This window comes from Dipteris shenzhenensis, chromosome 15, assembly GCF_047967505.1.
Source record: "Dipteris shenzhenensis isolate YYH24624 ecotype China chromosome 15, Dip_SZ_1.0, whole genome shotgun sequence".
NCBI classification, from domain to species: domain Eukaryota; kingdom Viridiplantae; phylum Streptophyta; class Polypodiopsida; order Gleicheniales; family Dipteridaceae; genus Dipteris; species Dipteris shenzhenensis.
The window spans coordinates 34587182-34606517 of NC_141610.1; the positions used below are offsets into that span (position 1 = coordinate 34587182).

The following is a 19336-nucleotide window of genomic DNA, read 5'->3' on the forward strand; positions in this document are numbered from 1 at the left end:
GTGCATTAAAAGAGAAAGATCACTTTGAGAATTCCTGGGCATAAAGTATGAATCATCAGCATATGCCTGTGCAAGAAATGACTGTGCCCCTGGGATTTGCAAACCATGAAGCTGTCCTGTGTCTGCAAGATAGTCCATATGCAACAGTAACGGATGGGTAGAAATGGCATACAGTAAGGAACTGAGAGGGCAACCCTGTCTCACTGAGCGGGTCATAGTCCAGGTTCTTGACAACCCACCACCAAGCAAGCATTGCGCCGTGGCCTGAGAATAGAGCCAGTAGATGATGTGGACAAGCCAAGGGCCAAATCCCAATTTATGCATAGTCTGAGAGATAAAATCCCAATGGACTGTATCAAATGCTTTCGCAATGTCTACTTGCAGAATGAGAACATCTTGTTTGGAGTATTTGGCATACTCAATCGCAAGTAGGGCATTGGAGATATTGTCTGTGATTTGCCTTCTAGGGACAAACCCATACTGCCTAGGATGAAGTCCTGCTTGCAAAAAGAAGCGAACCCTGAGGACAATCATTTTAATGAGTTTGTAAATGACAGGCATGAGAGATATAGGCCGCCAATCAGCCATCGTTTCACATAACCTTTTTTTGGGGATCAATTTTACTAGGCCATGTTTCCAGGATGGAGGAAGAGATTGTTCTGCCCAAGCATGATTGATCATGAGAAGAAGAGTGTTCTTGAGATCACCCCAAAATGCACGGAAGAATTCAACAGTCAATCCATCCCAACCAGGAGAGCTGTTTTTGCGTAGATGACTCAAGGCATCATCCAGTTCACTAAGCATAAAAGGCTGCTCCAATGCATAGGCCTGTTCCCGAGACAATATGGGCTGGACATGCATGAGAAATTGAGATCTAGCTGCATTCACTTGTATCAAATGATCAGGCTGAAGAGAGAGGAGATGCTGAAAATGACTAGAGCATTGCAATTCCAATTCTGATTTGGAAGTGGTCCAGGTACCATCATCTTTCTTGATCCTGCAAATATCCTCCTTTCTCCTATCAGCATGGCGACTTTTGAAAAAAGCTTTGGAGGAGCAGCCCTTATCTAAAAGGGGTTTCATGCGAGCTCGGATTTGCCACTTCTTTAATTTGCGAAGATCATTTTGGTGGATGATATGAACCGCATAGGCGCAAGAATCCTGTTCAGAAGGGGTAAGCTGCCTATGAGAACTGATTGCATCCATTTGCTGCTTGTGAGATTGAGCCCATTTCAACTTAAGCCTGAGGTTTCCCATGTAACTCTGTCCATAGTCTTGAATAATAGTCTGTAAGCGGAGAGCAAAACTGATCCATGCAAAATCCATATCTTCCTGAGCATGCAAGAGGAGGGGACGGACAGCCACTCTCACCATGTTCTGAAATTGTTGATGAAGCAAATAGGCACTATTAACATGGAGCAGGCGACGACCAAAAAAAGGCATATCATCTGTCAGACGTGCTATTGATAGTGTCAAGCATACTGGAAAATGATCAGATAGCAAGAGTGAGTGATCAACCCGTAATGTACATGTAAAATCAGCATACTGCTGAGCATGGAGCAAGTACCATCTGTCAAGTCGAGCCCAGTAATGAGTAAAGGCATTGTGATGATATGTATAACCCATATCTGTGTCTCTTGTTGAGAGCCATAGATCTTCTGCATGCAGAGATGAGAGCATATCTTCCCAATGTCGAAGCTCAGTGGGGATCATGTGAGAGCGATGAGTAGTATTATCTTGAGTGGCAGGCGAGTTGTTAAAGTCTCCACACAAGAAAGCATTGGACAGCCATGGATATTGTTGGAGAGAGGCCCACATTTGAGCTCTAGTCGCAGAAGTTTGTGAGGCATAAACAGATGCAATTTCATAGAGATCAGCCTGCCAGGTGCACCTGATCACCATCCATCGACCCTGAGGGTCATTGTAAGCAACCATGGGCTGTATATCATGTTTTACCAGAATGCAAACCCCCGAAAAGTGCATTGTGCCAGCATAAAAAATATCATAACCAGCATAGTGGCCTTGCTGGCCAGCCAAGAAGTGTTGGTTGTGTTCCTGTAAAGAGATCACATCGGGATGCATTCTATGTACATAATGCCAAAAAAGTCTCCACTTATTGACATTGCAAAGACCCTGAACATTGTATGTGATGCAAGTAATTGAAGTAGACATAGAAGATATGTACAGTCAAACCAAAAGGCAGAGTAAAGTATAAGCTGTCAGGCCTCAGCCATGACATCAACATCCACCTGTGCTCCTGGATCATTAGCTCTATGATCCTCATCATTGTCACATACAGGAATGCCTCTTTTTAACACATCAACCCACAGTTGAGAAGCAAGGCTGTCAGCGGGGGTAGAGGTCTGACCAGGGGTAGAAGTTGAAGCATCCCAATGGCGAGACTGTAATGGACGTGGTTTAAGAGCGAATACCTTTTTGGGTTGCTGCCAGACAGCCTGGGGAGAGGCATGAGAATCTGAAATTTTGCCCTTCCCCTTATCCTTTTGCTTAGCTAGAACCTGAACCATATTTTCTTTGGAAGGGACAGATTTGGGAGCCACATCACCCAGTTTGGAAGGCATTGCATTGGACCCCGGGGCATAAGTTGGGGGGGGAGTATTTTCTGGAGCAATAGCTGTGGGTGGGAGCTGATGCAGTACTGCAGGACACTGTGAGGCTAAGTGGCCAAACTTATGGCATGTGAAGCAAGCACCTGCAAAAACTCCCCATTTCAGATCAAAATATTTTTCACCAAGGGGAACATCCTCCACTTCTACCGCACTGGAAGGAGGGGTTGGGTGATCTGTATCCCAAAGAATACAAAAGCCATTGCGATTACCCGAAGGACGGGGAGGGCATACAACTTGCCCCAAGGTGGCTGCCAAACTTGGTAACTCAGCCCTCATATAGTCCGGAAAATCCACTACCTCAACCCATACGGGGCAGTGATGTCGAATGAGGCTGTGGTAATCCTTATTTGGCGACCATGGCATGACATGCACCATTTGTCTGCCATAGAATAAAGGCGACATCTCCAATATCTGCTGACGATATGAGGCATCCGAAAAGTGCACTTCATAAAAACCCCTTGAAGCAAAGTATACTCCTTCAACAAAGCAGCCTCCCAACAATGCCTGAACCCACTGGGCCACATCATGGGGGGCTGAATATTCTCAATCTCCAGGTTCATATGTTGGCACGAAAGAGCACTATGATTGCTGATTTTCTTCAGCAAAAACAGCCATGGGCTATTATGTTAGCAGCTATGTGTGGAAACATGGCGACTCATGCATATGGGCATTGGATTACAGATCACTGGGAAGCAGTCATGTCCACATTTCAAGGGAAAATTCCTGGTTGCCCTATTTCTTCTGCTTTTATTCATGATTGGAAGAGAATTCTCTCATATGCAAAATGGACAGGTGCTTCTTCTCATCATGGTAATTCTTTTCGATTGGAAAGCATCCATTGGAGTAAGGTGTTTGAATTGCCTCTCGCTCTACAGGCACCTATTAAAGCATACAATCTCATGAAATTGGGCGTCAGATTTGTTGGTGATGTTGTGGATCAACAAGGTTGTATGCTTTCATTTCCACAAGCTTGCAGGACATTCTCCTTGGGCCTGCATCATAGGTCCATTTGGAGAACACTTTCAGCTATGTTGCAGCCTTTTGTTCCAGTTCCTCCACTGTTTGCACAAGACAGATTAATGGACTGGAATTTGACTTCTTTACCTCCTTCTACCCATACGCTCTCAATGCACAATCTGACCTCTTCGAAGGTCTACAGATTTCTTCTTCCACCGCCATGGATTGACAAGCATGCCAACACTCTTTGGAATTTGGATAGGCCTTTATCTTGGTGGCAATCACGACTCATGAAAATCTGGAAAGCCAAATTGCCATTGAAACAGAGGCTTTTCTTTTGGAGATGTATTGTGGGAGCCTTTTCCATTGGGGTTAAATTGGCAGCACGCCGCATTGCTTCCCCTTCCTGTCCCCGTTGCTCTCAACAGTACGAGACAGTTCCTCACCTATTATGGTCTTGCCCACAATCCCGCATACTGATCACTCATGTTTCTCATTTGCTGCAGCTTCGGTTTCCCTCTATCAGATTTGGGAAACTCTTCTGGATGTTTGGATGCCTCTCATCTCAGATGTCTCCATTCCTCCTCTTCTTTTACTGGACTCGCTTTTGGGTACTATGGACCATTTGGACGCAGAGACTGCATTCTAGGATGGGTCAACAGTTTCCTCAGGCATATATTTTCTTCAGAATGTCCCTCAAGCAATCCTTATATGATAGTTTTGCTGCAAGGGACTTGGATGCCACTAGCCTTGAAGTGTTCTCTACCTGTTTTTGAGTTTCTCCATTGGGCTCTTTTTTTGAGTCTCATGTCAGTGAGTGGGAGACTTTCCATCTTGTAAATTTATGATAATATAAATACACTGGATTTTACCAAAAAAAGTGTATGTGTGTACATATACATGTATATATGTACATACATACATACATATACATGTATATGTACACACACACATATATATATGTGTGTGTGTGCACATATACATGTATATATGTACATATATACATGTATATGTGCACACACACACATATATATATGTGTGTGTGTACATATACATGTATATGTATGTATGTATGTATGTATGTATATATATATGTGTGTGTGTGAGTGTGTGTGCGCGCGCGCGCGTGTGTGTGTGTGTGTATTACCAAGAGACAGGGTTTTGATTTATTTTTTGTATGGGTGCACTATTGGACCCTATGGACTTTATGGATGGAAAGAAATCATAGAGTCTTTGGTGATCCACTATTTTCATCCTTTCTTTTTTTCAAACGCTCTCTGCAACAATCATTCTACGATTGTTTTCAGACTCGTTTGATTGATCAGGATGTATATACAGCTTATACTGAGATCTTTAGTTGAGTAGTAGCTACTTCGTTTTTGAAGTAACTATGAATGTAATTATTTTACAGCAATAAAAGATTTCTTCCCACAAAAAAAAAAAAAAAGTGTGTGTATTACCAAGAAGTGTGTGTGTATGTGTATATATATACATACATACATACATACATACATATATACACACACACACACGCGTACGCGCACACATACACATATATATATATATGTACATGTATGCATACACTTATACATACATATACATATATATATATATGTACACTTATACATACATACATATATATATATATATATATTCATACATATATATATATAGTCACACATACACACACACACTTTTTTTTTTTTGTAAATCCATGATTATATTATCAGCAAAATTTACATGAGGGTCTCAAAAAACAGAGAGCCTCAACAGGAAATCAAAAGCAAAGAAAAACTATTTCCAGGCATGATTGAGGAAGATCTCCTTGATGGCAAGCATCATAGATAGATTGCCGTAGGGAGAGTCTAAAATATTCATAAGATTGCAAGAACGGATTCCCAAAATATCTCATGTTGTGATCCTGCCATATGGTCCAAAAAGCCCAATATCTGACCCACATACACACACACACACACGTGTGTGTATGTGTGTGTATACATACATACATACACACACACACACATATATATGTACATATATATGTATATGTATGTATATGTATACATACATAAAGCATATACATGTATACACATATATATGTATATGTATATATATTAAGTGTATGCATACATGTACATATACACATATATATACACACACACACACACACCCACGTGTGTGTGTGTGTGTGTGCGCGCGTATGTATATTTATACATACATATATGTGATCATATATATATACATACATGTGTGTGTGTACACACTAAACGGGTACAATCATCATCAGATGATAGCAACAAGAAATGTTTAACCGTCCAAATGATGCTACATCAATGAAGTGTGTGATGGAGAAGTCATGTCTTGCATAAACTATGTGAAGCACTAAGATAGGAAAAATACTATAAAAATTCACCTAGGTGCATGCAGCATGCTAGATGGGCTTATAGCCTAATCTGTCATTAACCAGAGTTGTTCTGGAATCAATTGCAATGACAAGGAATCGATGAGGAATGCTAGGATTGGAATTAGATTTAGTTTTAGTTGCAATATGGGAGGTGTGCACTGCTCACTCGACAAGCACCACCCTTGTCTTCCAACATTCTATCCTTTTGGTATGGTGGCGGGTAAGCCTCATCTTCCATGCCACATCCCACGCTCTTGTGAGTTGACGCAAAATAATACAACATTTTCTATTAATCATTTGAAGCCTCACCTTCAATCCTTTATTTCTGGTTTTCATTGTTCATGGAGACACTTTAGAAATATCAAGTCAGCTGTAAAAAGAAAAGGACATAGATAAAGGCCTTTTGTACTCAGCAAGGTTTCATTTATTATGAGAATCAGGCTCACTTTTGATAGGGCGAGATGTCAAGGGAGAAAATGTATAGAAACATATCACAGAAACATACATTGACAATTTAGATTCCACATTTAGCTCGTCCATATTTTTTATATTTTTGCTTGGCAACTCAGCAGAGCTACACATGGTTGGATAAGGTGAGGATTGTCGTACACCTTGTCTCCTGTCTATAAAATACCTTTTCTTTGAGATAAAGTACCGCTTTTTCATAATCAGTGATTTTTCGTCGCTGCCAAAAGTTCACCCGCAGTAGAGGAACGACAATTTTTCATCAAATTATAATCCTTGATAAGCATCGTATTCTAAGCAGTGACCAATGTAATGTAATAAGTGACAAAACCCCACATCTCTTCTTTGTACTTCATTTTTGGTCCACTATTGAGTGACCTACGTTTAGCTCACTCGCTTGCTCACTCTTGCTCTCCTTCTCTCTCACATTTGGTATCAGAGCAGGTGAAGCCAAGCCCATTGCCCATCCGTGCCTTCCTTTTGTCCTCGCCATTGCAAATCCTTCCGTACAAGCCGTACTGCAGACTCGTCCGTATGCACCAGGTCCGTACAGCAGCTCACGCGCCATTCGTCCGTACAGGTCGTCAGATCCGTACACTCTGCGCGCGTCCATACATCTTGCCTTGATGTTGTTGCTCGTACAACAGAGAGCTTCGTCCGTACAACAGACGCTACCTATCCATACAACAGGTATCTGTACATCGTACGGTTGACCAGCTGCTAGTACACGTCGTACAGTACTCCTACGCCAATACATAACTGCTTTGCCGTACGTTCCATATCTGCTCTGCCAAGTGTTCGTACCAGGTTGTACTGCCATACGTGCGCTTTGTACTAGGCCGTACCAAGATAGTCATCGTACAAGATACCATACAGCTGCCGTACAGCTGTACGGCCAGATCTGCAGCTCGGTGCAGCAGTCCTGTTCAACCTTCATGTGCATTGAGGTTCTCTTGCGAGTGATTCTTTGCAGGTACATTTTGCAGGGAGCCATTGTTTGGCTAGGTACATTTTTGGGCAGATTTGAGCACATTCTGTGAATTGGGCATTTTGCAAAAGTTGGGGCTTTTCGTGGATTTGCCCCAATTTCAGTTCAATTTCACCCCAAAGTTTGGGGCTTTTGCTTTTGCACTGCAAATTATTGCATAATTGGGGCTTTCAGGTTAATTTGCTCTCTTTTGGATACAATTTCCCTGAAGAAATTGGGGCTTTTGACATTCGGATGCAATTTGGCAGTTGAAAGACCGTTTATGTTTTGCAAGCAGTTATGGACTCAGAGTGAGTCAATTTGCAGACTTTTGCCACTTTTTGCAGAATTTATTTGCAGATTTTTGGGCAATTAGCAAAGCATTGTGGTGCATTTCGAGCCTTTGATATGCTGTGACAGTATTTGTCACTATGAGCAGATTTTCTTTGGCAGATTTTACTTGTGCATTTTGCATCCCAGGAAGGGATTTTACTTGTTCAGTTTGCTGTATATTGGAGAGTATGTTTGCAGCAAGAAATGATGCTAGAGTTTCCTTTCTGAAGAGAGAGCTTTCTCATACGCATATGGATGAGGGAGTTCCATGAATACTCACCTCACAAACCTTCCGGATTTGAGGGAGCAATTGCTGAATATTGATGAAGTCATTCCAGATTCAGAGATAATTACCACCACTCTGAATTCTCTTCCTGAGTCCTATCTTGGTTTCCACACGTCGTTGAATTTGTCATTGAGGGAGGGCAGCAATCCTCTCTCTTTTCACGAGTTGGTAGGACTTCTGTTGCAGAAAGGGCAGACACGAAGAAATATGGTAACATGGGCTGGCGAGCATGCCATGCTTTCAAAGTTTAAACCCAAGGGAAAAGGGCAGCAAAAGCAACATGCCAATCAGCCCGCACATCAGCATAAAGCTGATTCAGGACAATCCTCTTATAAGGCTAAGGGTGATGCAGATAAGCCTAGGAAGAAGGGCATTTGTCACTACTGCAAGAAGTCAGGTCATTATATTAGTAAATGCAAGAAGCACATAGCTAAAGAAAAGAAAAGGGATTCAAGTATGGCTGTGTCAGATGCATCAGCTCCTCATTCACATGATGGGGGAGATGTTACAGCCAACTTTGTGGAAAAGCACTATGCCTTTCTGTCTTGCACTTCAGATTTTTCAGTGGGTAGTTCAAATGCTACAGCTACTATTGAGGATGACCCTTATGCTTTCTTGACTTGCAGTTATGATCCTTCAAAGGATGCATGCTCTCCCAGTGTCAATGAGACACTGAATACTCGGTATTTTGATAGTGGTGCTTCAAAGCACATCACTTCTAAGAAGAGCCTTTTTGCATCTTCACCTACTAAAAAAAAGGTGACTTGTGCAAATAATTCTTCTTATTCAATGTGTGGAGTGGGGGACATTATTCTCACATCCACTGATGGCACAGATTTCAGAATTTCGCATGTTCTCTATGTGCCAAATATAAAGAAGAATTTGCTTTCAGTGTCCTCTCTTAATAGAGGAGGATTTCAGGTTGTATTCGATGATGCTAAGTGTGCAGCCAGAGACAAAGAGAATGACTATGCTTTGATGTTGTATGGCACTTTGTATCAAGGTCTTTTTTTTTTTTTGCAAAAAGAGACTTCTATTAAGTATTAAAGAAAACCGTTAGAGCAAGCTCCATACGGGATACACCGTGCAATGCATGAAAAGCTCAAGAGCCAAAAAGAAAAGATTGGGGCTGATAGTGCCATCTCAATCTGGTAGAAACCTCCGAGAAAAAGGGAGAACCCCTCCAAACTCAAAGAAAAACAGTCCTCCTAGAAGAGGCTGTCCGTGAAGGGCTCTGCATGCTAGCCCATATGGCTATCAAAGTGTGAACCGTGTCACTCCAAATACCCGTGAACACCTATGATGGGTGTATTTGGGTGCCATCCAAGGCCTCTGTGCATCTGGCTCTCCAAATGTGCCAAGAGGAAATGCTAGCCAAAATCTCCCAAGAGATGTCCACGGAAGCATGTGAAGCTCTAAAGGGAGTAAGTGGTACATCCTGAAGAGAGCAGGGCTCTATCACCTGCCGGCTGATCGAGAGTGCCCAAGAAGAAGGCTCACCATCATAAAACACCCGGGGCCCAATATCGGGGTCTTTTTCAGCATGATATATATGAGAAAAGATCCAATCTTGCATTTTCAGTGAGCACTCCCACTGCTGCGATGCAGAATGCGGAGTTATGGCATGCCAGGTATGGGCACATGAGCTATGGCAGCTTAATGACACTTCAGAAGCATGCTATGGTTGATGCATTGCCTCCTTTAGAGTCACCTCCTCCTCATGCATGTGAGGGTTGCATCCTTGGCAAGATGCATAGATTTCCTTTCAAGAAGGATGGTGCAGTGACAACTACACACAAATTACAGCTCATTCACAATGATGTCTGCGGTCCCATGAGGACACTTGCTTTTGGGGGTTATCTTTATCATGTTACATTCATAGATGACTTCACCAACTACACTTGGGTCTATGGTCTTAAGGCAAAATCAGAAGCGTTTATGCATTTTAAACACTTTGTGGCTATGGTTGAGAATGAGACAGGACTCAAGGTGCAGACACTTCGCACAGATAGAGGGGGGTAGTATATGTCTCATGAGTTTAAGGCATTTTTGAAGGAGAAAGGCATCACGCGTCAGCTTACAGTGAGGCTTACACCTCAACAAAATCGTAAAGTTGAGCGCAAGAATCGCATGCATGCTTACCAGTAAAAAGTTGCAACACTGGTTTTAGCTTGATGGCCTCATGTGTGCAAACTATGTTTTGAATCGGGCTCCTACAAAGGCTTTGAAGACAATCACTCCCTATGAGGCATGGCATGGGAGAAAGCTTTCCGTGGATCACTTCAGAGTTTTTGGTTGTGTTGCATATGCCCACGTGCCTGTGGAGTTTCGCCATATAAAGCTTTGTAGAGCCTGCACACTTGAAGTGCATTTGCTATAATTTCAAAGCCCGGAGGTTGTTTGACATACACCTCTTCCAGCAAGTCCCCATTTAAGAAGGCTGTTTTTATGTCCAACTGATGAATATTCCACTCAAAATGTGCAGCCATTGCAATAACTGATCGGATGGTGGTCATCCGGGATGTAGGAGCGAATGTCTCCTCATAATCTATGCCCTTTTTCTGAGCATAGCCTTTAGCAACCAGCCTTTCCTTATATCTGTCAATGGAGCCATCTGGCTTCCGTTTGACCCTGAAAACCCATCGTGTGCCAATGGCATGTTTACCCTGTGGCAAATCTACAACATCCCAAGTCTGATTTTTTGCAATGGACTGCAACTCATCGTGCATGGCATTCATCCAATGCACATTATCCTTTGCCTCTTCGAATGTGGCAGGCTCCTCCTCATCAAGGAGAGTACCTGCATATGCTGATTCCACTGAATTAGCACCTTCCATGTGCCTTGCTGCACTGTGAGTCCTGCCAGATAACGGAGCATCAATTTTACTCTCTCTGAGAGTCTGTAACAGCCAGTTTGGGACTGTTTTTGCTGCATGTATGTCTGCAATTTCTTGCTGCACCACCTGTTCCACTGCCTGTGGAGGGGGCAAGACATCTTGTGGCGGAACTGAAAAATCTGGAGGTTGCTATAAATTCTGATTTGCACCAGAAAAATCAGCAGGGGAACCCAAGGCAATGGGTAGCAACCCCTCAAAGACATCCTCTGAAGACGAAGGCATTTGAAATTCAGCCTGAGTGTGAGCTGAATTTTCAGAAAATATCACATCTCTACTTACTATGATCTTGCGTGTAGCAGGATTGTAGAGACGATACCCCTTGCTTTCTGCACTGTATCCAACAAATATGCATTTGATGGCTTTATCTGACAACTTGTGCCTAAATTCAACTGGCACATGTGCATAAGCAAGACATCCAAAGACTCGGAAGTGATCCACTGAAGGCTTCCTGTCATTCCAGACCTCATAAGGAGTTTTTGTTTTTAAAGCCTTGGTGGGAGCCCGATTCAAAATGTAATTGGCACACATCAAACCCTCTAGCCAGAATTTATGAGGCATGTGTTTGCTTTTCAGCATACATCTGTCCATCTCCATGAGGGTTCTATTTTTCCTCTCAGCTTTGCCATTTTGCTGAGGGGTCAGCCTGACTGTGAGCTGATGCACAATACCCTTGCCTTTCAGAAAAGCATCAAATTCTGCAGACAAGTATTCCCCACCTCTATCTGTGTGTAATGTCTGTATCTTGAGTCCGGTCTCATTTTCAACCATGGCTGAAAAGTGTTTAAACACCGTGAACACTTCAGATTTCTGTTTCAGCCCATAAACCCAAGTCAAATTGGAGTAATCATCAATAAATGTAACGAAGTAGAGATGACCACCCAACGATGGAGTCCTCATGGGACCACAGACATCACTGTGTATAAGCTGTAATTTGCGGACAGCTTTAACTGAACCATCCTTCTTGAAGGGGAATCTATGCATCTTACCTAAAATGCACCCTTCACAGGCATGTGGAGGAGGTATTTCAAGAGGTGGCAATGCATCAACCATGGAAAACTTCTGAAGTGTCATCAAGCTGTTGTAATGCATGTGGCCATATCTGGCATGCCATAATTCTGCATTCTGCATGGCAGCTGTAGGGGTAGAAACTGCAAGAGCATGGGCTGCTCTCTTCTCAAAAATATCAAGCTGAAAAAGCCCACGCAGCAGAGTACCAGATAACCTTAAGGCATAGTCAGCTTCCCTGTCTCGGACAGCACATTTGTCATCCTCAAAGATAACCTGAAATCCCCCTCTGTTAAGGGTGGACACTAAAAGGAGATTTTTGGTTATGCCAGGCACATATAAGACATCTGAAAGTCTGAAAATTGAGCCATCAATGGCAGTGAGCTCAACCTCTCCTGTGCCACGTACTGAATATGATGAGTTGTTGGCACAAGTGACTTTCTTACCAACGGGAGGTGGATGCAAGGAAGTAAAAAGACACTTCCTAGAAGTGATGTGCTTGGATGCACCGCTGTCAAAATACCATGTGTTAAGTGTTTCATTAACACTGAAAGCAGATGCATCTGTAGAAGAGTCATAACTGCAAGTCAAAAATGCATATGTATCATCACTGCAAGTGGCTGTACTATCCGAGCATCTGAAACAGCCAACCTAGAATCTCAAATGCAAGATAAAAAGGCATAATCCTGTCCAACAAAGTTGGCTGCAGCATCCCCACTGTCAGATGCATGAGGAGCTGAATCTGAAACAGCCATACCTGAGCTGTTTTTCTTTTCTTTTGCAAGCCTTTTCCTGCATTCTGCTATGTGATGACCTGGCTTTTTACAGTAGTGACAAAAACCCTTCTTCTTGGGCTTACTTGCATCATTTTTAGCCTTTTGTGAAGGCTGGGAAGGCTGATTTACTAATGTCTTTGCCTGTCCCTTTGTTTTTTATTTAAATTTTGAGAGCATGGCTTGTTCACCTGCACGTGAAGCCAAATTTTTCCTGGTCTGCTCTTCCTGAAGCAGAAGTCATATCAACTCATGAAAAGTGAGAGGATTTGCACCCCCCCTCAATGATAAGTTCAGCGAGGTATAAAAGCTGAGATAAGACTCAGGAAGAGAATTCAGAGTGGTTGTAATCATCTCTGAATTAGGAATAATTTCATCTATGTTTAACAATTGCTCTCTGAGATCCTGTAGCTTTGTGAGGTGGACTGACATGGAGTCACCCTCTTCCATATGTGTATTACTCAACTCTCTTTTCAAGAAAGATACCCTTGCATCATTCCGAGCTGCATACATGCTTTCCAAAATATCCCACGCTGCCCTGGAGGTCTTACACGACCGGATATGCGGAATGACAAATCTTTTTACTGAAAGAGAGATGCATGACAAAGCTAAGGCATCCCGTGAATCCCATCTCTTCTGCTCTGGAGTAGTGACTGTAGCTGCACCAACAACTTGTCCTGCAGCTGCACCCTGTGCACGACCTCTTCCACCTCCTTGCTGGGAAGGGGTAGCAGGTGCAATATCTGCTGGTCGGATCTCATCCCCATTGACATAATCCCATAAATTGCGAGAAATCAGAATATTACGTACCATGAAACTCCAGAGGGAGTAGTTGGTACCATCCAACTTGTCTTCTTGTGAAAGACCACCGAACTGGAACTCATTCTGATTTTGATGGGCCATATCTGAGAAAAAGATTGAAGCAAATACAAAGCTGAATTCCCTTACTGGGAATGAAATGCACAACTCCCAAAAAACACAGCCAAGCACGGGCTGTAAATGCAACTTAGATTTCTGTACTTGCACTGTCAGAAATCTGTCCAAGCATCAAAAACTCTCCAAAATCTGCCAAAAGTGCTTCAAACACTCCAGTATGAATTCAATACTCCAAAAATTGCTCTCCCAACACAAAAGCCCCAATTTGTGGCTTGAAATTGCAACCAGAAAGGGGCAAAATTACTAAAAGCCCCAAATCTGCAATTTCTGAACAAAAGCCCCAAATTTCAAACTAGATCTGCAGATCTGTCTGCAAAAGCCCCAAATTTTAGACAAAATCTGCAATTTTTGCTCCAGATATAGCTCCGAAACTACACAATGATTGCAATGTCTGCAACATACAAAATGCCCCAAATGTACTCCCAGAATACTGAGCCAAACAATCGCTGTCTGCAAAATTTGCCTGCCAAAGATCACCTGCTAGTTCTCTTGTACGAAAACAAGGGACTACCTGCTGGACGGAAGCAGATTCAGTACGGAATCACTGTACTGAAAACAGTACGAAAGTGCCGTACAGTTGGTACGGCACTGTACGGATGGTACGGCTGGTACGACGACAGGTACTGTACGGCAAGCAGGTACGTAGACAGGTACTGTACGGCGTAGTACACTGTGCGAAAAAAAATAACCTGTACGAAAACAGGTACGGATACCTGTTGGACAGAATGTACGCATAGGTACGGTCAACTACGACGAAACTGTACGGGAGCTATACGGAACTGTACGGCTAACCGTACAGTCTGGCGACGATGTACGGCGAGCAGGTCTGCACGGCGTTGTACGGACGACGATGGAGTACGGAACTGTACGGGAGCAGAGCTGTACGGTGCTCTTTGGCGCAGATCGGTGAAGTAGGCAGTACGGTGCAGTACGGTAGGATTCCGTACAGTCGTACGGACTGTACGGACGAGGTGTCGCAGTCTAGCTGGAGCTGAACGGGGAGGTTGGAGCTGAAGGCAAAGAGCAGGAGCTGAAAGGAGCACGGAGCACGGAGCTCTTGAACCCGCTCTGATACCAAATGTGAGAAGATGGTGAGTGAGAGAGAGCAAGAGAGAGTGAGAGCTGGAAGCTTGGAAGCTGAAAGCTGAGTTGCAATAGAAGAGTGTGAGGGTACAACACAATGAGAGAAAGATAAGGTTTTGTCCTAGTGACAAAACCTTAGTAGTCACTAACCATAGTTAGTGAACTAACTGCGGTTAGGGGGAAAAACCTCTTAAAGAGGAAAAAATGCCCCTAACTAGCTTATTATATTACATTGGTCACTGCTGAATTATATCTATAATTCTAACATGCCATTGGTACCAAGTGGGTTTTCAAGGTGAAAAGGAAGCCAGATGGGTCCATTGACAAGTACAAGGCAAGGCTGGCTGCCAAAGGCTATGCACAGAAGGACATAGATTATGAGGAGACTTTTGCTCCTACATCCCAAATGACCACCATACGGTCACTTATTGCCATGGCTGCAAATTTTGTTTGGAATGTCCATCAATTGGACATAAAAACAGCTTTCCTTAATGGGAACTTGCAGGAAGAGGTTTATGTCAAACAACCTCCTGGATTTGATCTTCCTGGCAATGCACTTCAGGTTTGCAAGCTTAACAAAGCTTTATATGGGCTGAAACAAGCCCCACGTGCATGGTATGCCAAGATTCATGCATTCTTGGCAAGTAAGGGGTTACATAATAGTCCCACGGAAAGCATCCTCTACATCAAAAAGGATGGGGGGGATATTTTAGTCATCATTCTTTATGTAGATGACATGCTGCTCACAGGGTCAAATGAGGAAATAATTGCAGATTTCAAAGCTGAGTTGAAAGCTGAATTTGACATGACAGATTTGGGCATGTTAAATTTTTATTTGGGGATCCAGTTTATACAAGACAAGCGTGGCATCGTTATGTCTCAATCCAAGTATGTGCAAAAGCTCTTGGATAGGTTCAACATGCATGATTGTAAGCCTATAGCCACTCCCATGGAGCCGGGGCTGAAGCTTACTATGTATGATGCAGGTGAATCAGTGGATGTCACACTTTACAGCCAGGCTGTTGGATGCCTCATCTACTTGTGCAATACACGGCCCGATATTCAATATGCAGTATCTCAGGTGAGCAGATATATGCACAGCCCAAAGACAACACATTGGCAGGCTGTAAAACGCATCTTCCATTATTTGCAAGGCACAAAGTCTTATGGCTTGATGTTTCCCAAGGGGGGTGACTTGCAGATGCATGCTTACAGTGATTCAGATTGGGCTGGAGACTATGATACCAGGCAGTCCACTGTAGATTGGCTGAGCAAGAAGCAATCTATAGTGGCTACTTCCTCATGTGAAGCTGAGTACAGGGTAGCTTTCACAGAGACAGTTGAATGTGTTTGGCTGCGACGTTTGTTCGCTTCTTTGAGATAAAGTACTGCTTTTTCATAATCAGTGATTTTTCATCGATGCCAAAAGTTCACCCGCAGTAAAGGAGCGACAATTTTTCATCAAATTATAATTCTTGATAAGCAGAATTTGAGCAAAGCAACAATGCATATTAAAGTGTTAGAATTATTATCATATTCTAGGCAATGGCTAATGTAATTTAATAAGTGGGTTAGGGACACTTTTCCCTCACAGAGGTTTTTCCCCCTAACCACAGTCTAATCCCTAACTATGGTTAGTGATTAGATAGGGTTTTGTCACTTAGACAAAACCCCACATCTCTTCTTTGTACTTACTTCATTTTTAGTCCACTATTGAGTGACCTACGTTTAGCTCACTTGCTTGCTCACTCTTTGCTCACTCTTGCTCTCCTTCTCTCTCACATAAAGCACAGATCGAAGGAACAAAGTTGTGATTATTGAGCATCCGGACATCCTATCAAAAATAAAAAAATAAATCTAAAGTATCTGATTAGGAATAGGAAAAGTCAGATGAACCTTTGTGGAGGAAAAAAGATACAAATGCAGCCAATAGTGTATGCAATTAGTGTACCTGAGCTTAACATGCACACCATAGTAAGATTCGTATGGCATTTCAACAGTTGAAAACTCAAAAGGGTAGACTTTACGATCGAATATATCTCCGGGAACATCCAATTCTCTCACTGCAGCAAAAAATAAATTCAGCATAGAAGATGTTAGGATTGGCCTTCTATATACTAGTTGAGAGCAATAACTAGCGCATGAATGACAATAGGACTTAAACAGAAATCTTTAACCTACAAACACAGTAAAGCATTCCCAATTGCTAAATATTGGAAGTGCTGCACTGCAGTCTGTGTAGGTAAGATAGGATAAGATTTGAAAAATAGAAAGGAGAGAAGGGGTTTGGAAGACAGGACCGCTGGCGGGAAGGGAAGAGAAGCAAGGGGGCGGGGGAAACTAGAAAGAAGATAGTTGCCTGCATTAAATTAGAAAGGAAATCCAACCATGATTAGTCTCAGATCAAAACTCACAAATCTCTCGCGCACAGGTTGGTTAAGAAGCAAGTTTCTTAAGCTTAGAAACATTAACAATATTAATTGTATGATTGGCACCGTGCCTGCCTATGGGCCTCTCTGTCCAAATCTCTCCTATCCACTTGGGGTGCCATAAAAAAGAAAGAGTACATAGCTCCCTACATTAAAATTAGAAACAAAGTCCAGCCATAATTGGCCTCACATCAAAACTTGCCAACCCTGTGTGAGAGATTGGCTGGAAACATGTTTCTTCAGATTTATAACATTAGAACTGTTAGATTGGCACTGCACATGCCCGTGCCTCTCTCTATCCGAACCTCTTTTGCCCACTTCGGACCCCGTTTCAGCCTACATTTCCATGCCGAATACTGAGAGAGACTGTAGCTCCAACAACTGAAGAGATGAGAATAAGTATTGATGAGCAGTAGTTCAGTAGTTGCAAAAAGGGCCAAGATTCACATTCTGTCACTTCATGGAGAGTTCATGAATCGATCTTGACTAATCAAATATGCAGTTCTGAGATATACATAATGCCTTGATGTTCCGAGACTTGAGAAAATCTTCTATCTGATAGTATAACAAATTTAAAAAATAAGAAAGTTGAATTTAATGCCAATGAGTGTCTCATCAAAGACAGAATCGATGACTTCAAAGTCATTGCTTAAGGAGTTCATGAAAGAGACTTATAATTTCAATACCAAACTTTAAGCCTACACCCCTCAACTGAATAAGATGCAAATCTATGGCACAAAAGATTTGGACACGTGATTGGTGAAATCTGCTCCTTATGATCAGAAAAGGTCTTGTGAACAGGCTGCCTCATCTCCAGCAAGGGAAGATGATTGGCAAAGAATGTATACTGAACAAGCATCAAGAAAGAATCCTTAAACTCATGTAATCAGGATTATGCAGTGCAATGGGTGGCACAATATATTTCATGACATGATAAATGATTACTCAGGTATACTTCTTGAAACAGAAATCCACGACTCTTAACTACTTCAATGAGTTTGTTGTTATAGTCAACACAAGGCAATGTATAAAGGCTTTTAGATCGGATAAAGGGAGAGAATAAACAAAGAAAGTTTATTAAATTCAGTAAAGCAAAAAGAATCAATATATAGCGCAATACTTCCCATAATTTGTAGCAAGGTGGTCTTGCTAAACATATGGCAAACAAAGGGAGAGGAAACTAAAAGTATAATCAAATGTGATCAGGTAGTACACACAGCTCAATACCTCCATAATAGGAGTAAAAGTAAGAGGAATAAGGCTTTAGAAGAGCTTTTACAAGTCAAAAGCTTAAATTGATCATCTAAGAATATTTCAATCACAGGCGAATGTCTGCACCACCCTGATGCAAGAAAGAAGACTTAATGAATCAATCAAAGGTATATGTGTTGGCTATGAAATCTTGAGGCAAGAAAGATGATTGCAAGCGAGTACAAAGTACATTTCATAGCAAGACACTCGTTATTTCCCATCACGGAGCCATGGGGCTGGGGGAAGAGAGGAAGGGTCACTAGGACGGGTTTTTTTTTTTTCGTGGGGCAGGCGGTGGGGGGGGGGGGGAGGTAATTGATGTCACGATCTGTGACGTATTCCTTTCTCTATATCTAGACTTATGGATGGTTTGATGAATGGACACTTGTGGAAGGGTATGCCCTTTCGACGGGACACTTCCTATGAGGCACAACCCTTCACAAGAAACACTCTATTGAAGAGACACTTCTATTGTAATGTACCCTCTCATCAAGGGTCACACCCTTCACAAGGGGTACACACCTCTTCATGCACATACACTTTGGAGTATACACCTTTTCATGTGTGACTCTTCACTCTCTATATAAGAGAGGCCCAATTGTATGGATGGCACACTACAGACACTCAAGCAATACAATTATTCCTTGTTCTCTGCTATTTCAGTCTCCTTTCTGTTCCTTAGCACATTTCTAAATATAGTAAATCTAGGATTTCTTACAGTGGTATCAGAGCAAATTTCGCTCCTGCCTGTAGGAAATGCCCCCCACCTTCTAGCGCCTATCTCATACATCTCTTTCCACTAGAAGGATATTCGTGCACATTTTGCATGGAAGAGATGGAGAGAATGAGCGTAAAAATTTTTAGCGCCAACCCTGCCTAAAGTCATCAATGGCCTCTCCATCTCCCACACATCACGAGTT

General features: G+C 42.5%; 1 protein-coding gene across 1 annotated transcript in view; it reads right to left on the bottom strand.

The window, feature by feature from the left end:
• Window positions 1-19336, bottom strand: part of LOC147893724 (vacuolar protein sorting-associated protein 26B-like) — a 101973-nt gene that overhangs the window by 47580 nt on the left and 35057 nt on the right. The window contains exon 7 of the mRNA XM_087385666.1: window positions 16688-16799. Within this exon, the coding sequence (XP_087241792.1) occupies window positions 16688-16799 (112 nt within the window). The remainder of the gene's footprint in view (window positions 1-16687; window positions 16800-19336) is intronic.